The 15,291-nt window shown below is 44.3% G+C and overlaps 1 protein-coding gene across 7 annotated transcripts in view; it reads left to right on the forward strand.

Annotated features, from left to right (window-relative positions):
- The window catches only part of COL26A1 (collagen type XXVI alpha 1 chain), a 180,889-nt gene that overhangs the window by 32,552 nt on the left and 133,046 nt on the right, over positions 1-15,291 (forward strand). For 5 of the 7 annotated variants that reach the window (XM_075032504.1, XM_075032507.1, XM_075032509.1 and 2 more), the window contains exon 3: positions 3,565-3,668. In XM_075032504.1, coding sequence (XP_074888605.1) covers positions 3,565-3,668 — 104 coding nt within the window. The remainder of the gene's footprint in view (positions 1-3,564; positions 3,669-15,291) is intronic. The other 2 variants (XM_075032505.1, XM_075032510.1) reach the window with 1 other exon arrangement.

The raw sequence follows: 15,291 nt of genomic DNA on the forward strand, positions 1-15,291 counted from the left end.
TGCGGAGGTCTCCTTGGGCACAAACTTCAATGGCTGAATGAATCCCACTAACAAAACCATCTCTTGTGATGTGGAAATGAGTTTCACACCTTCTCTCTCATGTGGTATTTGTGTACAAACAGCCTTGTAAGTGTCAAAGGGCAGGGGAAATCCATAAAGGGGGCAGGTATTTCCTGTGTGTGACAGGCTGTCCTGCTTGGGTCATGGCAGAGATCACGCCTTTCTCTTTGACCTGATTTTTGAGGCTCTGATCCAAAAATGTGACACACTTTCTCTTTCTTGTGTCATGTGTGGCTGCTGTGTTCAGTGACACTTCCTGGAGAGCAAGGGGAACATATCCTTGCATGCTGAGGTGTGAGACTTGTTGGCTGCCATCCCTCAATGTGTCCTGACCTCTCCAGTACTTCTAGCTTCATACCCCCAAATCAGTCATCTCATGCTCCATCCCCAAATTACTACCTCCTGGGCAGTCAGTTAGAGAGACACAAGCAAGAGACTCAGTTTCCCAAATGATGACTGCATGCTGATGACTTCCTGTAACTTGTCTGACACTGATCAGGCAGTCTCCAAGGACAGCCAGGTATTTGATCTGATCTAGTAAAAGCAGTGGCTGCTAGTTGAGTTTTCTGGGTTCTTCCCTCAGTGTTGCCCCACTCCCTGGGACATTGCTGTGAGCCTCAGCAAACATGTTGGTAAATGACGCTTATCTCTTGCAGTAGAGTGGCAGGTCCTAGTAGTTTGCTTCTCTGTGAAATGCTTGGAAGCCTTCTGCTGAAGGGGACTGTGTATGCTGAGCACATCCTTTGGCTGTCTGGGAAGCAAAGTGGTTCAGGTTGTGGCTCATCCGAACCTCTTCTCTTACTGTGGTTTTGCAGATTTCTATGCCAGCGTTTGTGGCTTGGGCGACATCCAAGGGAAAGGCTTCCCTATTCTGCTACCAATCCTTTTTCCTGCCTGTTGTGTTTTCCACACATTTTCATTCCAAAGCTTCTGACCTTTAACAGGTATCTTCTTTTCCTCTCCTTTTTTCCATGTTTTTTCTTCTCCTTCAATTGCAACACTTCAGGTGTCAGACAGTGGCCATGCTTTGCTAAGGGAGTTTTCTTTGCTCCCCACCTGGAATAGCAGTCAGAAATGTGTGTGGTGTGATGATATATGTAACAACAGATTTTGGTGCCATGTCACATGCTTGAGGAAAAATGATGCTATGAAGAACAGAGCAACTTTAGAGCGAATTGGAGCTAGCAAGCAGGGACCACTTTGCATGCCTGACTGCATAACGCTGAATGGAGCTGCAAACATCAGGACTCTTCCAGGAAATTCAGGGTGGGTGGTAGGCTGTGACAGCTGAGCTCCACGTTTGTCATGCCCTGAGAAGTCCTTGCTCATTTGAGGATTAAACTCTAGCTACTTCCCCGACACAGAACTGCTGCCAAGATTCCAGTCTGGCTCAAGCCACTCTCCACACTTCATAATGAAGTTTGAGAGAGCTTTAACATCTTGGTGTTGGCAGAAACATGGTTTTAAAATCACGGTGTGGTTGGAGACTAGCTGGCTCCGGACACTGGTAACAGGGCTGGAGACTTTCATCTCAAGGTCAAATCCAGCTGTGGTGTTAGTGACAAAGTCATGAACTTCTGACTGATGGTTCAGGGCTTACGTGTGGAAAGATGTCTCAAGTCCAACGCCAGAAGTGGGAGTCGGGAGACTCGGGTTCAGTTCCTGAACTTTGCCAGAGCTGTCTGAGAGGCCCTCAGCAAGAAACTTAGTCTTCATGCCTGAGGTCTCTCTGAAAAAGCACTGAAGATCTACCTACATCAACATGGTGCCAAGTCCTCAAACTCACTCGTGACTGCAAACTCCTGAATACCATTGGATGCAGAAGTGCTAAGAACTATGTGGGATTAGCTGGCTCTGTCCAGCCCATATTAGAGAAGTGCCTGGATCACAGTTGTCAGTATTAGCAGTAACTGGCATGCTTTTTGGCAACTTGGAAGGTGAGGATGTAATGTTCTTGGGAGACAGCACTGCTCTCCTATCGCTGGGCGATCCATTTCAAGTGCAGGCAGCCCCGTGCTCAGGAGGAAGCTTGCGCAGCCCTCTTCTCCGGTGGCTGTAGAAGTTGGTTTCTGTGTTTGGCAGCTTGCATAAGTAATCAGCAACAGTTTACTGAGAAATTAGTTTCCCAAAGACAGTGTTAACCATGACTGAGCTGTTCCCTTCTTTCCAAGACATACATGGGCAGCCTCTTCTGGCAAGCCTGTGTTACTGCTCTTCACAGTAACTACCAATGTCACTGCAGTGCTGTCCTGGATGTACACCTGTCCCTGCTACCCCTTGGAGGGATTTTGGATGAGATTCATGCAATTTCTAGCTCCATTTTGGCCTTGTGCCTAGCCGAGCCCAGGGCAGTGCTGCAGGCGGAGCAGGTTGGGGCAGCGCTCCGTCTCCTGGTGGCTCTCGGCACTGCGGGAGGAGGCTCTTCCCCAGGGAGACCCGGGTGCTCTGGGCTTGTGTCTTGAGAGAGAAGCATAAAGCTGCAGCCTGCAACCCTGTAATCCCAAAGCTTCAGCCTGTCCCTGTGCCTGCCAAATTCCTTTGGCTGTTAAATAAGGGTAGGAATTTCGAGGGGAGCTTGTAGAATACGACTTCTGTGTTTGCTTTTAGCTTCATGAATAGCAGCAGTGACTTGCCTGGCAGTATACTGGGAAAACTCCGATTTGCAAGCTTTAAAGGACTGCTGTTTTAAAAGAAAAGCTGGCATTTATGGAACTGTCCATTTTGTGTTGACTTCAGAATCACTGGTGCCTTGCACAGGTCTGCTTGTGTCTGCATGTAGCCCTCTAGTTTCCAGTGGGGCATGGCAGTACTTGTGCTTTAATTGAGACCCTGGGGGTGCTGTGTGCTGTACACAGAGCTAACAAATGTGTCCTGCAGAGCCTTGGCTGTGGTGAGGAAGAGTGTAACCCTATTTCAGATGGGGAAAAATGAGGCACAGGTCAGCTAGCTGGAAAAAAAGACATGGAGATCACCAATGTAATGTGTCATGATGATCTTTGTCATGCTGATGTGTTGATACACCCCAGATCTGAGTGGTGGGGGTGGGAGAAGGGAAGACACCTGAGAGATTTATGCAATTTTTGTGAGTAATGTTTTGGAAACTCTGTTAGTACTGAGTGAGGAAAGGCTAATGCCAGCCTTTGTTCAACGTTAGAAAAATCCCCATAGAGGTAGAGTGTGGGAAACAAGAATCATAATCTCTGCTACTTGCAACAACTTGGTAGCAATGAGACCTCCACAAAGCATACTGGTGTTATTTGGGAGAGAGGTATGGGGAAGAGCCAGAAGAGTATGAGGACTTAAGGAGAAAAATAAAAGGCTGTCAAATCAGATCCACACTGTGGTAAACCCTTGCTCTGTTATTTTGTGTGTCTCCGTTTTTCTGCAGCTGGGGGAGGCTGGGTGCTCTAGGGATATATCCAGGCAGGAAGATGTGCTACAAATCAGTAGCAACACCGCCCTTGAGTAGGTAAGTCCATTCTACTGACTTCTTGTTTGTGTTAGTTACAGGACTCTCATCAGGCCCACGTACAAAATGTCCTACCGAACTGTGACCACGCTGGAGTGGAGATGCTGTCCTGGCTTCACAGGGAGCAACTGTGAAGAGGGTAAGTTATCCAGCAATGCATCTGTCCTTACAGAGCAGCTAGGGGATGTGTGGATGGACTGGCTGGGTTGAGCTGGGTTTTGTTCCTTAATTTGCTCTATGCCTCTCAAACACAGAACAAATCACCTGTTCTCTTCACTCCCCATCGTTATCTGAATGTTCACATGCAAGCTCCAAAAGGTGGTCTTAGAAAACAGACCATACTGAATGCCTGCAAAGAAGCCTGAACAGGGAGGGGAAAGAAATTTGAGAAATGGGTACTCAGGGATGACCTGTTTATAGATGTGCTCATGCTTCGTGTCCCCATTGCACAGTCCTTCAGAAAATGTGCTTTCTCCATGTCAGTGTGCATGTTCTCTATAACTCACTATCGTCACCAGTTGCTGTAGCTGATGAAAGCTGGTCTCTGGTTGGCTGATTGTAAAAATTTTATGCCTATAAGGTCTGGACACAAATAATATCTGTGTTTCCAGAGAGTTTTGAGTTAAATTAGGCACCTTCTGTTCCTCTTCCCGCCCTCCCCTTGACTTACTGGTACAACATTCAGGTTGCACGGAGCATGTGAAAACACAGTTTTGGGTTTGGCATCTGATCTTTCACACTAATGAAAACACGGGGCTCTTTCCAGAGCTGGAAGAAAGCAAAGTCTTTTCTCATCATGATGGACAGAAGGGGCATGTTTTGCATTTTCCTTCCTTAGTTTTCTGCTTTAACTGTTACTTCTGGGGCTTTGAAACAAGTCCTGCTTCTCCATCAGGTTTCAGGTTTAGGCTGTGATGGGTTGACCCTGGCTGGACGCCAGGTGCCCACCAAAGCCGTTCTATCACTCCCCCATCCTCAGCTGGACAGGGGAGAGAAATATATAACATAAAGCTTGCGGGTCGAGATAAGGACAGGAGAGATCATTCACTAATTACCGTCACGGGCAAAACAGACTCAGCTTAGGGAAAATTAGCTCAATTTATTACAAATCAGCCAGAGTAAGGTAATGAGAAATAAAACGAAATCTCAGAACACCTTCCCACCACCCCTCCCTTCTTCCCGGGCACAACTTCACTCCCGGATTTCTCCACCAAGCCCCCCCAGCGGCACAAGGGGGACAGGGATGGGGTTTACGGTCATCACACGTTATTTTCTGCCGCTTCACCTCCTCAGGGCGAGGGCTCATCACACTCTTCCCCTGCTCCAGCGTGGGGTCCCACCCACGGGGTCAGTCCTCCACGAACATCTCCAACGTGGGCCATTCCCACGGGCTGCAGTTCTTCACGAACTGCTCCAGCATGGGTCCTTTCCACGGTGTGCAGTCCTTCAGGAGCACACTGCTCCAGCGCGGGTCCCCCACAGGGTCACAAGTCCTGCCAGAAAACCTGCTCCATGGGCTCCTCTCTCTGCAGATCCGCAGGTCCTGCCAGGAACCTGCTCCAGCGTGGGGTTCCCACGGGGTCACAGCCTCCTTCGGGAACCCACCGGCTCCGGCGTGGGGTCCTCCACGGGCTGCAGGTGGATATCTGCTCCACCGTGGACCTCCCTGGACTGCAGGGGGACAGCCTGCCTCACCAGGGTCTTCACCACGGGCTGCAGGGGAATCTTCGCTCCGGCGCCTGGAGCATCTCCTCCCCCTCCTTCTTCACTGACCTTGGTGTCCGCAGGGTTGTTTCTCTTACATGTTCTCACTCCTCTCTCCCGCGGCTGTTCCTCACTCCCAACTTTTTTTCCTTCTTAAAAATGTTATCACAGAGGCGTTACCACTATCACTGATTGGCTCGGCCTTGGCTGGCGGCGGGTCCATCTTAGAGCCGGCTGGTATGGGCTCGCTCTCTCTCGAACACAGGGGAAGCTTCCAGCAGCTTCTTACAGAAGCCACCCCTGTAACCCCCCCCACTACCAAAACCTTGCCACATAAAACCAATACAGGCACTAAGGCTTCTGCTGAATCTATGTCATAAGTGTTCATGGCTTATGAATGGGAGAGAAACTAAGCCTTGAGTTTTCTGCTCATTTGCATCAGGTCAACATAGCCTGCCTCTGCTGGCTGGTGAAGGGTCATTGGGGGTGTCCAACATCTCTCAAGACTCTGCTGTTTGTAGCTGCACCTCTTTTTCTTTGTGCTGTGATATCTCGGTGCTAATCGTACAATTCAGGCAAATCTCTAACTAGGAAGTTGTCTCATTACAGTCACAAAAATGATGGTTGCAGACAGCAGCTCACTTCAGGCTGCTGAGGAAACAATAGCTGCCCAGAAGCTCAAGAACACTCTTAAAAAAGCTACCCTAAATTGCAGTCTACAGGAGAGAGCTTTGCAATTTAGCATGCTGCTATAAGAAGTGAGCCTGGGAAAGCAGAAGGTGCTGTGTGCAGCTTGGATTTTTACCTGTCCCTACAGTGGAGAGGGATGCTAAGGATTGTGGCAGAACTGTTATTTCCAAAGTAGCTGCAGCTTAGCCTGGCTGAGGATCTGACCGGGGACCAGAGAAGCCCATGTGTGCAGCCCATCGTGCTGGTAGGTTTGGACAGGTGTGAATAATTACAGCTTAGTGGTGCTGCTGGTGTAAAGGAGAGAATCCAGCTCCCTCCCGCAGTGCCAGATCTGTCTCAGTAGAGTTCAGTGGAAATAAAAAGCCAACATAAGCTTGTTTGAGAAAGTCAGCGGCGATCTCACAGGAGCAGGTCTGTGGAACGAGGTGACAATTTTATGCAGTCAGTTTTCAAGGTGGAACTGTTCTTTTGGGCTTGGATATGGTCTGCGGAGTGTGAGCAGAAAGCCAGTAGCAAGCCCTCGCTTTCATGTGTGAGATTCTTTTTACCTTTTTTTTCCCCTCCCTAAAACATCTGGCGCTACCAACAGTCCCATATTCTTGAAAGGAGGAAAATTAAAAAAAAAAGACCCCTTTCTAGCACAGCAGGGTTGTGCCACTTAGTATCTAGCAGCAGTATTGACACTAGTGGTGTGCACAGCACCTCAAGCTGTCCAGAGGCATCAATTTTAAAACTGAAGTGTTTACTTGCTCCTTATGTTAATTCTTAATGTTAGTGTCACTTGGAATCATAAGTAAAAGAGGCTGAAAAGAGTTTTTTAGGGCTTTTTGGCAACCTGATATAAAGCCTTTTGTATTCTTTCCTTTCTGTGCTTTCTCTTACTTCCTACTACAAATTTGGTTCCTCTGAGGGGGTAGGATGCTTACATATGTGTGGGTCCTTCCTGGAAACAGCAGACAAAAGAAAACAGAAAACTGAAACAAACAAAAACAGTGCAGTTATGAAGCCACAGTGAATTAGTAGGGTAGAACCTCAAAATGCTTTAATCCTTTTTTGGTATTGGTTAGATTTCTCCTCAATATTTCATTTCACTTGTGCAGCTGGTGCTTTTGAAGTTGATGTGAGGTAGGTATGACTGAAGGCAGATTGGACCTGCACTATTTTTAACTTGCCTTCTTGCTGTGTTGCAAATGCTCTAATTCTCTGACAGTCACTATTGTTCTCTATGTGTCAGCAGAATAGCAACTACAATGGCTCTGAGTTTCCACTTCAAGATGTCTCCTGTTTCCAGGGACTGAAGTAAAAAGTTTTCTTTCCTAATGGGCCCTGGAATAGTAAGGTTGCATTTTCATGAGTAGGACAGGCTAAGTCAGAAGATAATGGATTGATCAAACACACAGATAAGTTCTGGCAGTTGTATGGGCATGGCTGTGGGGTCCCTTCTTCAGACTGATGGTGTTTTTGCATCTTGAGACTTGGGACATCCTATCTATTGATTCCTTCTTTAATCCCCAGTGAGCAGGGTTGATACTTGCTCCTTTTTTGTGCTGTTCTGCAACAGTCTCTTTGGGGGACCCACTGTAGCCTATCTGGAGGATGGATTATTTTTACTAGCTGTCTTTTTATGAGGCCTTCCTTGCCCTCTTAAAATTTATTTCTTTTAGCATTTTATGAGGGAAGATAGGATGGTGGGAGGGTGAACCACGGAAATCGAGTCAAAGAACTTGAAATCATTCAAAGGCTGTAGTGCAGCTATTTCCGACATGCATACTTTCTTGTTATCTCCCAAATGGCAGGTCAACTTTTCTTTTATAAAGGAAACACTCCAGCATGGATGTCTAGCCCCAAAGTATGACAGACTCCTGATGAGACTGGCTTGCTGTAACACACCCTTAATCAGAAAACTCCCCTTCCATAGTAACATACTGCATTCTGATAGAGCAAGCTGTTAAATGCAATTCGATTATTACAGTGTCTTGACCCTTAGCTATTAAGTTTAGCTTGAGAAAGTAACCACTTAACTGTCACCAGCTGGCAGGCACCTACGCTAATGCTGAAGGCTGCACATTGTTTAGATTTAAATTATCTTGGGAATTTAACTCTTGCATTGTAGCTGATAAAGAGCGGCATCGTCTGGAGGAAGCCGAGCTCTAGAAGTGGGTGGAGATTTTGCAACTCAGTGGGCTATTAATTTACTGAGGTGGAGATGGCTGCTTCCAATCTGTTTCTTTTTTAAGTTGACACTGCTTGGGGCTCTCCTTGCCCTTCCCTTCATTGCTTTCCCCTCACCCAAAGGTATGTCAACATTTGAAATGTCTCTAATTCCTTTATTGTTTTTGTAAAACTCTGACCAGCTAGTTGAGTAGATGGTTAAAAATCACCAGTTGTACCAGGGCTTCCCAAAGGGTTTCTTGCAACTTCCTTGAATGAAGAAAGAGACTTGATGCAAACAAGTCTGGTGAATTTAACTGTCAGTAGATGCTAATTTTTATTTTCCAGTTTCAGGGTTTTGTTGGGGTTTTTTTGTTTTGTTTTGTTTTTTTTGTTTAAACTGGAGCCCAAACCTAGGACAGGAAATGAATCCACTGAGCCACCCAGTCTGCTGACTGCTGATATAAAGAACATATGGACGAGGGCAGTGCAGAGGTGAAGTGGTTTAGCTATTGCAATCATGCATCAAGCTGATTGATTTGAATCCAAGATGATGCTGACATTTCAACTCAGCCTTTTTTCTATATGGCTGAAAGTTCAAAGGCAAGTGTAATCTCTTGGGAGAGCAAAAGTGTCCCTAGCAAGTTCAGGGGCTCAGCACTGCCCTAGAGCTCTCCAGCTAGGCAGGGTCTTATTTCACTTTACAAATCTAACAGATTTCTTTCTTGTTTGTTTGTATTGCTTGAATTTGGGACAGTAGCCAGTGTCCCATTTACCCCAGAAGCAGATTGATGGTAGACAGCTTAGCTGTTTGGGCAAGAAGCAGCTCCAAGAGTAACCTTGGCACCTCTAAAGTGATGCCATTGTGATTCCAAGCTTACTTTGTTTTTTTCTTTCCATAAGGATACAAGTAGGATAGGAAATTTGAGCAGCCCTGTTCAAGTAATGGTCTAATTTGAGAATTTACCACCACCACCACCACTATTTCAGTTCTTGGAATATTTTTATCTATTTTCAATAACTATTGTTTGCATCTTGTCATCCTGATATTTTTCAAACCTCTTGGATTCCCATGTGTTTACAATTTTCAAAGCAGCATAAGAAAATGTGGACTTTCCTCTTGGTATGATAGAGTGCAAAAACGTGCTTTTTTTTTTTTTTTACTGCTTGTTTGCAGAGTTTCTTCGTCTCAGGAGGAGAGGTGCGGAACAACACTGCCAGGAAAATCTTAAACTAGCAAATGCAGTTATGATACAAAATTTGATGAGGCCATGAGAATGAACATCAAAACTAGAAACCTGAAAGTTTGAAAGCCCATTAAAGTGCTTTAGAAGGAAGCACCATTCAAAGTGGTGTTGATGGGACCTCACTTCTCCAAGTCTTGGTTTCCTCCCCTGTGAACTGTTAAACATAGAACTGTCAATCTATGAAAATACAATGTGAAGATTATGGAGTAACATTTCCAATAATATCACAGTAGCTCTCTTCAGGAGTTGAGCTTGTGTGAGTTTTTTCTTTTGTCAAGTACTTCAGTTCCTTCTTATTTTTTCCTCGAAGCCACTATTAAGAAGCAAAAGGGAGTTAACTCTGTGTATCACATACAGTGAGTAGCAGAGCTCTTCGCTGCCACTGAGCATTTTTCATCTTGCCCTTAGAAACTGACAAAATGTAAGAGAAGGCAGGGGGAGTCAAGAGAACAATACCTGTTCCTATTGCTGCTAAATCCTAGTACAGTGGTATTTTCCCACTTCAGCAGAGTCCAACTCCTGTTGTAACCAAAGCAAAAGCTTCCATGTGAACAGTGAAATTCTCCCAGAGCTGATTTTCTCGGTGCTCTCTGGTTAGCAGGGCAGTTCTATGCTGTAAATATGTGGCAGACTGAGGTGCCTTCCCTTAAGGGTTTGGATCTAGGACAGATCCTTGCATGTATGTAGTTCGCTACTAGAGACTGGCCAGTAATTCCTTTAGTGAAATGTGACTTTGCTCTCATTTTGAGACATCTGTTTTGAAGTCCAACATTTGGTTCCACATAGCAAACTTGTTTCTAAAAATATCTTCTTATTCCAAAGTTTAATGTTCATTAAAGTGAATTAGGTGCATATATGTTATAGACTATTAAGTGCAACCTGAATTTCCTAATAATTATCTAGTTAGTAAAACAATTAGTAAGTAGGTAGTAAAATGTTGTAACTCACTCTGTAAACCTACCTTAAAAAATATTTCATGAAAAAACATCAAAACATACTGATCACCCTTGATGGAATTGCTGATGCATGAAAGTGGCTTCGAGTAATGATGTTTGTGTACCTGTAGTACACAGGTGTTGGATAGTCTATACCTTGATATTTTTTCCATAGCATATGACTGCTGCTCCTCCATATGTCATACCTCCTTCTGCTTGTATTTCTGGTGGCCTCTTAAATATAAGGCAGAAGGTCCACCAGAAGTTTCCCAAACTAGTCTACGATGTGTCACCCAATTCCTATCCACTCCCATCACCATGCTGACCATTCAGCAACCTCTGGCTTCAGGCATAATGTGTGTGTCACCCTTGATCAAATTTTCTGAGGAGTTCCTGGAGTGTGTGGTCACTGTTGGAAGAATATGCAGCCTGCTGAGAGCACTTTCTGGCATCAGTGCTGTGTGACTACTCAAACAATTTCTAAATGTTCATCTTCTATTTCGATACACAGTCAAAAAAACAAAACAAAACAAAAATCCCTGTCAGATTTCCAAATATTTTGACACTGCATTCCAGAATCTGAGTAGTTTCATTTTTTTGGACATTTTTAATCTGAACAGGGAGAATTTTATTCAGCACCTAATGTCAAAATATTTGGAGTGCTAAATATCTGCAGATGTTATCTTAACATAATTAGAAAAGCTGTATGCCATACTGTTACATTATCCCAATTTTTTTAGCTCCCATCAAATTACTGTGGTATGTAGAGAATCTTTTTTTTTATTTTGATAAGCTGTTTGTTTGCTTTCCCAAATACATTGGATGCTTTCTGTTTCTCTTAGCTGAGTATTTCTTAATTCAAAGTGACAGACCCACTTATTTATAGTTAATGGCTTTCCTATTAATTTGCTTTATTTCTAACAGGAGTGAACATAAGCTTACCTGGGGTAGGGCTAATGCAGGACCAGGCTGTGAAGCTCTGTATGTATCTACTCTGCCTGGATCATACTCACCATGCTGGCAGGATTCTGCCAATTGCTGTCAAAAGAGACAAGCATGTGGGGCTTTAACAACTTCTGCGTGTCTGTAGGTGCTGGTATAACTGATAGGCATGTTTTCTGGGAAGTGGTGGGGTGCAGCGGGAGAAGGCTAGAGTTGAGAATGAAGTCCAGGGTAGTTGACTTGAGCTTCTGAGCTCCTGCTGCTGTAGTAAAGCAGGTTCTGCTGTTGCACAGAATGGATGCCAGTGGCAAGGTATGGCTCTTCCATGTCTCCCAGGTCTCTGCCAGTGTTGCTACTTCCTAAAGAAGTTTCACCTTCATCTTCTGTGCAACTGTGTTAGTGTATGAAAACAAGTAGAGTAGCAATCATAATCCTGGAATTGCTGGAAAGACCAAAAATGGTGAATTACTAGAATAGACTGTCTATAAAATTGGGCAGGGTCTTCAATTTTTCCTGTTAGAGATGGCATGGATTGGTTCTGCCTTGAAGCTGGGAGTCTCTTGAGGTGCTTTTTATCTGCTTCAGTGACAGAGCAGTAAGTGCTGATGAGCTGGGCTACATTAGAGACAACTGTTGTCAAAAATTTTGTCAATGGGTGACTGGAGCTGCCTTTGGCAATGCTGGTTTCGCTGAATCCTGCTTTGAGTACTTATGATCCTGTAAAGAACATATAGACTAGTAATCTTGAAGCACTCAGCAAAGCAGATAAACAACTAGGAAAAGGTCCACAGAAAGAAATTGCTTTCATTAGGGAGTCACAATGCATTGATCACAGGAGTAGGTGAGGGAAATTTTCAGGCTGCTGCTGGTAAGGAGGTCAGCCAAGGGGACACAGTGTTCTCTCTGAACTCTGCTGTGAGCCTGTAAAGAGAGCTTGAGGGGGGGTGTGTGGAAAAGGTAGACCTTTGACTTCAGTAGTTGGTTACTGAATGGCAAATGCTGCCAATTCTTACTCGTCTGTGGTGCTACTGGTTTTTTTAGCAGGTTAGGACTTCCTAATGGGGTCAATTTCATCAGCCAGGAGAAGGAAAGCATGGAAATCTAGGGCACTGCATATCTTTTTCTCTTGACCAAAGAAAGATTCGGTGATGGTGGACCTGAGAGCCCTTAAGAAGTATTTTCTATTAGATTTGTATAAGCATTCTTAGATCTCTGGTGGTTGATTAGTTAGGTGTTGAAACTTTTGCACCCAAGTGAGCTCTTGAAATACATGGGAATAGAACTTGAGAGGTGTGGGTTCTGAAGAGCCCATACAACCTCTTGACAGTGTTGTCTTCCTTTTATAATCCTTACTGCCTCCTTCAACCCTATGCTTTTAACTTGTTACTTTCTCATGTAGAAGTTCCCTTCAGAGCTCCTGTCGTCCCCCCAAATTATCACTTATTTCCTATTCATCCTCACAATGATGAACTTTTCATTTGAGTTGTGCAAAATGTACTCCTCCCCTTTTGGAGAAGTCTGAGAAGCATATAATGATGAGATAGCTAAGGTGCATGTTCATAACTTGAGGAGATAACCCATGTGGTGTATTTGCTGCTTTCACAGGTGGTTGGGCTGTGTGAGAAGACTGGATCCTTTAATTTCCAGTATCCAAATCTGGAGATAACTTCTGATGGCTGCTAGTTTTTTGCCACCTGCCTTCCTAACCTTTGTGTTAGGATGAGTTGATGTTGCTGGTCCATTAAGAGTAGAGGAGGGATGACCTTGAGAAAGCAATTTTGCGTAAACAGATCAGATTGTTGCTATTATTAAGAGTTGTGAAAATAGCCAGAAGGTTGGAGGACTTAGCTAAGACATCACTTTGTCCAGGATAAGGACTTTGGACTGATACAGAGCAGGCTGGAAAGTTCATGCAGCTGCTGCCAGTGTAGCAGCATCCTCTGGAAAAAGGAGGATGTGACATGCTATGCTGTCAATCCTGCAAATGTAGTTAGTACCAAAATCATGAAAAACATTCTCCTGGAAAAACTCCACCCTATTTCTCTTTTCTACAAAAATTCCTGTCAGAGGTGGTGGAGGAAGGGTGGGGCTGTGTTTATAACAAAAGTTAGCAATTTTTAGAGTGCACACCACACCACCAGTCACATATGGGAGAGCTAAATGAGACGAATAATTTCTTGTTGATGTCCACTGTTCATTTTGATGCCTTTCAAGTGAATTATAGGTAACAGTGGAAGAAGAATTAAAACCACCTGCTGAAGCTGTTTCTGAGCTTCCTTGATGCTGCAATAACTTATTTGTTTTTTTATCAGGAATAGGAAACAAGGTTTAGGCCTTTAATATGAAATGCCTACAGTTGGAAGGGGTGGCAATGAAGAGGAGTATCCTTCTTTCACTGAATTTGCAAGGCTATTGCCCATTTAACAAGCTGGTTTGTGTTTTATTTATGAGCATAACACAAAATTACAGCTCCCTCCCCATCACTTTTCAAGAGCGTAGTTATGAAATGTGTGGACTTAATGTTGCTGTCAAACAGTGTTGAATGGGATGGTTCCTTGAGGAAGAACTTGTTGAATTTCTTCCAGGAGAATACTTGAGTGGCCCAGTAATGCCTGATATGCAGAGTGCCATCTCTTTTCTTATGAGTGCAGTGATTTATTTACTCTTAATTGTCCTGGATATCTGGCCCTAGAAGCAGTGGAGACTTGTGCAGATATGAATATTGGTGAAGATAGGGAGACATGAGGGGAACATTCCTGGTTTTCATCCCTAGATATAACCTTTACCTCTAGGTGTGACTCTGGGTACAGATTCCTGCTGCCGTCTCTTACTTCTGTCTTGTCACATACTGGAGGAGAGACAAGAACATACTTTGCACCACATGAGTTCTAAGATTCCTGTGCAGAGCTGTTGTAATGAGTTGTCACTTTGCTTGTGTGATGGAGGAATATCTTGTACTGCTGAGGCTTAAAGACATGAGAGTAAAAGAAATTCCTTAGGGTGGGAGACTTCATTGCCAGCCATCCACAGATGGCAGATGGACAGGCCAATGTACTCTTTTTGCAGAGGGTTTTCTAATAATTTTAAATGAAGCTGTTGACAGCGCAAGCTGTTTGCATGTTTAGGTCGTAAGAAGGGTATAAGGTGTTGCAAGGTGAAGGGGAAAGGCTGAAGAAGGCCATAGAGTACACAGGGAGCGGTGCAGTTGGTAGCAAGCTGAACTGGAGCCAAGCTTTGGGGTGAGGCAGATGGAGATCTTTCCATTTCTACCTTAGGGTCTCTTGCCCTTTTTTTTATATAGGTTTTTCATTAAAAGAGTTTAATGCAATTGGTACAATAACATCAATAACATTTGTGTTTTCCCTGATAACTAATTCCAGTTGTGGACTGCTCAAAAACATCAACGTAATGAAGAGTTCATGCAAGTGCAGTACCTAAGCAAGCTAAGCCTTATCCATACCAAAGCTTTCTTCTGGCAGAAGAAGAGATTTGCTGGAGACCTAAATCCCCAGTGCAACTGTTACAACTATTCTGGGATGCTTTGCCATGTGGAAATGGGATTGCAAGGAATTGGGATGCAGGTGGCATTGGGATTGCAAGCCCAGGAGTAGGAACAGAGGTGGATTTGCCAGGGAAGTTTGAGACTGGTTTCATGTTTCATAGAAGACTTCAAGGTGAAAGCAAGAGGTAGGCATCAAATTCCCATGTTGCTGAATCCTAGACTTTATTCTTACTCAATTCCTTGTTATTAAAAGCGGAACCAAAAGTGTTCCTTCAAATAATAATTTCTAGTGGAGTTGAATTTCAGTTTAACATGGAGGGAGAACTGGTGGGCAAAAGCATGTTTGATGCATATCATTCCAATATCATGTCTTTTCTCTGTGAGCTAGTTAGCAGGATAAAGGCAGCAAAGTTAGCATTGCTCCATTTGGGAAGCTACGGGAATGTGGATTAGATGGAGCAACTTTGAAATGCACAGTTCACTCAAAAGAAGCCCTGTGCTGTCATTGGTAAGGGTTCAGACTGTCAGTTTGGGTGGAAGTGTCAAATAGATTTGTACCAGGGACTGTTCTCAGGCTTGCTTCTTAATTTT

The sequence above is a fragment of the Buteo buteo genome, chromosome 7 (genome assembly GCF_964188355.1).
Source record: "Buteo buteo chromosome 7, bButBut1.hap1.1, whole genome shotgun sequence".
NCBI classification, from domain to species: domain Eukaryota; kingdom Metazoa; phylum Chordata; class Aves; order Accipitriformes; family Accipitridae; genus Buteo; species Buteo buteo.